This window comes from Oncorhynchus gorbuscha, linkage group LG13 (assembly GCF_021184085.1).
Source record: "Oncorhynchus gorbuscha isolate QuinsamMale2020 ecotype Even-year linkage group LG13, OgorEven_v1.0, whole genome shotgun sequence".
Lineage (NCBI taxonomy): Eukaryota > Metazoa > Chordata > Actinopteri > Salmoniformes > Salmonidae > Oncorhynchus > Oncorhynchus gorbuscha.
This window is the reverse complement of record NC_060185.1, coordinates 97,181,460-97,187,459: the sequence shown is the minus strand read 5'-3', so window position 1 is coordinate 97,187,459 and position 6,000 is coordinate 97,181,460. Positions and strand designations below refer to the sequence as shown.

Genomic DNA, 6,000 nt, shown 5'->3' with positions numbered 1-6,000 from the left:
ATCTGTGAAATGTTTGTTTTTATTTCTGTTCTAATGGTTTCTCTCCTGACTAATACTATCTCTGATCTGAGATCTGTACGGTTCTCTCCCTGACTAATACTATCTCTGATCTAAAGTTCTCTCTGACTAATACTATCTCTCTATGACAGTTCTTGATCTATACAGTTCTCTCCCTGACTAATACCATCTCTGATCTGAGATCTGTACGGTTCTCTCCCTGATCTGAGATCTGTACGGTTCTTCCCTGATCTGAGATCTGTACGGTTCTCTCCCTGATCTGGGATCTGTACGGTTCTCTCCCTGATCTGAGATCTGCACGGTTCTCTCCCTGATCTGAGATCTGTACGGTTCTCTCCCTGATCTGAGATCTGTACGGTTCTCTCCCTGATCTGAGATCTGTGAAATGTTTGTTTTTATTTCTGTTCTAATGGTTTCAAACCTACAGTAGTTGTCCAAAGCATCTCTGGTCCGTCTCGCGTATCTCTGTAAATGATTGTCTTGTAAAGGCCTGCGACTCATCCCTCAGTGACTTTCAGCCACCTCGCTGTCTCTCTTTCGCTCTGTCTTCGTCTGTGTAAATAGTCATTACACCTCTAACCTTCTCTCGCTCTCTCTCCTCCAGGCTGGCAAGAAGGACAAGAGTGATGCTCTGAACACTGCCATCGACAGGATGACCAAGAAGACGAGGGACCTTCGTAGACAGGTTGGTCCCTCTTCTTCCTCCCTCCGTTCTCCCATTCCTTCTCCAGAGACAGGTTGGTCCCTCTTCTTCCTCCCTCCGTTCTCCCATTCCTTCTCCAGAGACAGATTGGTCCCTCTTCTTCCTCCCTCCGTTCTCCCATTCCTTCTCCAGAGACAGGTTGGTCCCTCTTCTTCCTCCCTCCGTTCTCCCATTCCTTCTCCAGAGACAGGTTGGTCCCTCTTCTTCCTCCCTCCGTTCTCCCATTCCTTCTCCAGAGACAGGTTGATCCCTCTTCTTCCTCCCTCCGTTCTCCCATTCCTTCTCCAGAGACAGGTTGGTCCCTCTTCTTCCTCAATCTCCTCCATTCTCCCATCTCCTCCATTCTCCCAGGTTGATCCCTCTTCTTCCTCCCTCCGTTCTCCCATTCCTTCTCCAGAGACAGGTTCCCCCCTCAATCCCCTCTCCATTCCCCCCCTCAATCTCCCTCTCTATTCTCCCCCTCAATCTCCCTCTCTATTCTCCCCCTCTCAATCTCCCTCTCATTCTCCCCCCTCAATCTCCCTCTCTATTCTCCCCCTCTCAATCTCCCTCTCTATTCTCCCCCCTCAATCTCCCTCTCATTCTCCCCCCTCAATCTCCCTCTCCATTCTCCCCCCCCGTCAATCTCCCTCTCCATTCCCCCCCCGTCAATCTCCCTCTCTATTCCCCCCTCAATCTCCCTCTCCATTCTCCCCCCTCAATCCCCCTCTCCATTCTCCCCCCTCAATCTCCCTCTCCATTCTCCCCCCTCAATCTCCCTCTCCATTCTCCCCCCTCAATCCCTCTCTCCCTCTCAATCCCCCTCTCCATTCTCCCCCCTCAATCTCCCTCTCCATTCCTCCCCCCTCAATCTCCCTCTCCATTCTCTGTTCCCCTCCCCCTCAATCTCCCTCCCCATTCTCCCCCCTCAATCTCCCTCTCTGTTCTCCCCCCTCAATCTCCCTCTCTATTCTCCCCCTCAATCCCCCTCTCTATTCTCCCCCCCTCAATCTCCCTCTCTATTCTCCCCCTCAATCCCCCTCTCCATTCTCTCCCCCTCAATCCCCCTCTCCATTCTCCCCCTCAATCCCCCTCCCTCCATTCTCCCCCCCCTCAATCCCCCTCTCCATTCTCTCCCCCTCAATCCCCCTCTCCATTCTCTCCCCCTCAATCCCCCTCTCCATTCTCTCCCCCTCAATCCCCCTCTCCATTCTCTCCCCCTCAATCCCCCTCTCCATTCTCTCTCTGTTCCCCTCAATCCCCCTCTCCATTCTCCTCCCCCTCAATCCCCCTCTCCATTCTGGGCCTCCCCCCACTCCCCCTCTCCATTCTCTTCTCCCCCCAGCTGTTGGGCCCCTTCTCTCCTGTTTGACTCCCCCTCAATCCCCCTCTCCATTCTCCCCCCTCAATCCCTCCTCTCCATTCTGACTCCCCCTCAATCCCCTGTGTAGCTGTTCCATTCTCCCATTCCTCCTTTCAGACAGCTGTTACTCTTCCTCTGTTCTCCCTCTGTTCTCCCTCTGTTCTCTATCCTCCCTCTGTTCTCTTCCTCCCTCTGTAGCTCCTCCCTCTGTCCTCCCTCTGTGTAGCTGTTCTGTTCTCCCTCTGTTCTCCCTCTGTTCTCCCTCTGTTTGACTCCTCTGTTCTCCCTCTGTTCTCCCTCTGTTCTCCCTCTGCTGTTGGGCTGTTTCTCCCTCTGTTCTGTAGCCTGGGCTGTTTGACTCTTCTCCTGTGTAGCTCTGTTTCTCCCTCTGTTCTGTTCTGTTTCTCTTCTCTCCTCTGTTCTCCCTGGGCTGTTTGACTCTTCTCTGTGTAGCTGTTCCTCCCTCTGTTCTGTTTCCTCTCCTCTGTTCTCCCTCTGTTAGCTGTTGGGCTGTTTGACTCCTCCTGTGTAGCTGTTGGGCTGTTTGACTCTTCTCTCTAGCTGTTCTGTTTCTCTTCCTCTGTGTAGCCTCTGTTCTCTTCCTCTGTTCTGTTCTGTTTCCTCCCTAGCTGTTGGGCTGTTTGACTCCCTCTGTCCTGTTTGACTCTTCTCTGTAGCTGTTGGGCTCCCTCTTCCTCTGTGTAGCCTCTGTTTCTCTTCTCCTGTGTAGCTGTTCTGTTTCTCTTCCTCTGTTCTCCCTCTGTTTTCTCCCTCTGTTCTGTTTGACTCCTCTGTTCTGTTTCCCATTCTGTTTTCTCCAGACAGGTTGGCTTTTACAAAATATTTAGCTGTTGGGCTGTTTGACTCTTTCTCTCTGTGTAGCTGTTTGTTTTTTCTCTAGTAGCTGTTGGGCTGTTTGAAAATAACTGTTGGGCTGTTTGACTCTTCTCTCTGTGTAGCTGTTGGGCTGTTTGACTCTTCTCTCTGTGTAGCTGTTGGGCTGTTTGACTCTTCTCTCTGTGTAGCTGTTGGGCTGTTTGACTCTTCTCTCTGTGTAGCTGTTGGGCTGTTTGACTCTTCTCTCTGTGTAGCTGTTGGGCTGTTTGACTCTTCTCTCTGTGTAGCTGTTGGGCTGTTTGACTCTTCTCTCTGTGTAGCTGTTGGGCTGTTTGACTCTTCTCTCTGTGTAGCTGTTGGGCTGTTTGACTCTTCTCTCTGTGTAGCTGTTGGGCTGTTTGACTCTTCTCTCTGTGTAGCTGTTGGGCTGTTTGACTCTTCTCTCTGTGTAGCTGTTGGGCTGTTTGACTCTTCTCTCTTTGTAGCTGTTGGGCTGTTTGACTCTTCTCTCTGTGTAGCTGTTGGGCTGTTTGACTCTTTCTCTCTTGTAGCTGTTGGGCTGTTTGACTCTTCTCTCTGTGTAGCTGTTGGGCTGTTTGACTCTTCTCTCTGTGTAGCTGTTGGGCTGTTTGACTCTTCTCTCTGTGTAGCTGTTGGGCTGTTTGACTCTTCTCTCTGTGTAGCTGTTGGGCTGTTTGACTCTTCTCTCTGTGTAGCTGTTGGGCTGTTTGACTCTTCTCTCTGTGTAGCTGTTGGGCTGTTTGACTCTTCTCTCTGTGTAGCTGTTGGGCTGTTTGACTCTTCTCTCTGTGTAGCTGTTGGGCTGTTTGACTCTTCTCTCTGTGTAGCTGTTGGGCTGTTTGACTCTTCTCTCTGTGTAGCTGTTGGGCTGTTTGACTCTTCTCTCTGTGTAGCTGTTGGGCTGTTTGACTCTTCTCTCTGTGTAGCTGTTGGGCTGTTTGACTCTTCTCTCTGTGTAGCTGTTGGGCTGTTTGACTCTTCTCTCTGTGTAGCTGTTGGGCTGTTTGACTCTTCTCTCTGTGTAGCTGTTGGGCTGTTTGACTCTTCTCTCTGTGTAGCTGTTGGGCTGTTTGACTCTTCTCTCTGTGTAGCTGTTGGGCTGTTTGACTCTTCTCTCTGTGTAGCTGTTGGGCTGTTTGACTCTTCTCTCTGTGTAGCTGTTGGGCTGTTTGACTCTTCTCTCTGTGTAGCTGTTGGGCTGTTTGACTCTTCTCTCTGTGTAGCTGTTGGGCTGTTTGACTCTTCTCTCTGTGTAGCTGTTGGGCTGTTTGACTCTTCTCTCTGTGTAGCTGTTGGGCTGTTTGACTCTTCTCTCTGTGTAGCTGTTGGGCTGTTTGACTCTTCTCTCTGTGTAGCTGTTGGGCTGTTTGACTCTTCTCTCTGTGTAGCTGTTGGGCTGTTTGACTCTTCTCTCTGTGTAGCTGTTGGGCTGTTTGACTCTTCTCTCTGTGTAGCTGTTGGGCTGTTTGACTCTTCTCTCTGTGTAGCTGTTGGGCTGTTTGACTCTTCTCTCTGTGTAGCTGTTGGGCTGTTTGACTCTTCTCTCTGTGTAGCTGTTGGGCTGTTTGACTCTTCTCTCTGTGTAGCTGTTGGGCTGTTTGACTCTTCTCTCTGTGTAGCTGTTGGGCTGTTTGACTCTTCTCTCTGTGTAGCTGTTGGGCTGTTTGACTCTTCTCTCTGTGTAGCTGTTGGGCTGTTTGACTCTTCTCTCTGTGTAGCTGCTGGGCTGTTTGACTCTTCTCTCTGTGTAGCTGCTGGGCTGTTTGACTCTTCTCTCTGTGTAGCTGCTGGGCTGTTTGACTCTTCTCTCTGTGTAGCTGTTGGGCTGTTTGACTCTTCTCTCTGTGTAGCTGTTGGGCTGTTTGACTCTTCTCTCTGTGTAGCTGCTGGGCTGTTTGACTCTTCTCTCTGTGTAGCTGCTGGGCTGTTTGACTCTTCTCTCTGTGTAGCTGCTGGGCTGTTTGACTCTTCTCTCTGTGTAGCTGTTGGGCTGTTTGACTCTTCTCTCTGTGTAGCTGTTGGGCTGTTTGACTCTTCTCTCTGTGTAGCTGTTGGGCTGTTTGACTCTTCTCTCTGTGTAGCTGTTGGGCTGTTTGACTCTTCTCTCTGTGTAGCTGTTGGGCTGTTTGACTCTTCTCTCTGTGTAGCTGCTGGGCTGTTTGACTCTTCTCTCTGTGTAGCTGTTGGGCTGTTTGACTCTTCTCTCTGTGTAGCTGCGTAAGGCGGTCATGGATCACGTCTCTGACTCGTTCCTGGAGACCAACGTTCCTCTGCTGGTTCTGATCGAAGCGGCGAAGAACGGGAACGAGAAGGAGGTGAAGGAATACGCCCAGGTGTTCCGCGAGCACGCCAACAAGCTCATCGAGGTACGATACCTAAAGTTACACACACATCTACATTTACATTACATTTAAGTCATTTAGCAGACGCTCTTATCCGGAGCGACTGGACTTTTCTAATTCCGATACTGTAGGGTGATGTCTTTTGGAGATGTCAGGTGTTAGAGCTAGACCGGGGGGTGGGAACGTCTACGGAGGGGGAGGTAGGAATATTACTCTACACGGAACAAAAATACATCTCAACATCTTACAATTTCAAAGATTTTACTGGGAAAACAGATATGATTGTGTTGCCCACACATATAAAAAATTTAATTCAGAAAACCAGTCCGTATCTGGTGTGACCACAATTTGCCTCTCGTCTCCTTTGCATAGAGTTGATCAGGATGTTGATTGTGGCCTGTGGAATGTTGTCCCACTCCTCTTCAATGGCCGTGCGACGTTTCTGGATATTGGCGGGAACTGGAACACACGTCTATCCAGAGCATCCCAAACATGCTCATTGGGTGACATGCCTGGTGTTATAAGGAACTAGTATCGACTTGCCCTCTAAATCCCAACCTTATCACATTTTAGGAAACCACAAAACTGACCTTTAATTTCTCATTGATCTTGAAACATTTATTTTACAGACTCCTTCATGTGATGTTTTACACTGACGATACAATACAGTGACTATACAAAACATTAGGAACACCTGCTCTTTCCATGACACACTGACGATACAATAGTGACTATAC

The 6,000-nt window shown here is 49.7% G+C and overlaps 1 protein-coding gene across 1 annotated transcript in view; it reads left to right on the top strand.

Moving 5' to 3' along the window:
* LOC123993760 (catenin alpha-1-like) overlaps nucleotides 1–6,000 on the top strand; it is a 263,702-nt gene that overhangs the window by 148,683 nt on the left and 109,019 nt on the right. The window contains 2 exon segments of the mRNA XM_046296236.1: nucleotides 623–703; nucleotides 5,135–5,287. Of these exon segments, the coding sequence (XP_046152192.1) occupies nucleotides 623–703; nucleotides 5,135–5,287 (234 nt within the window).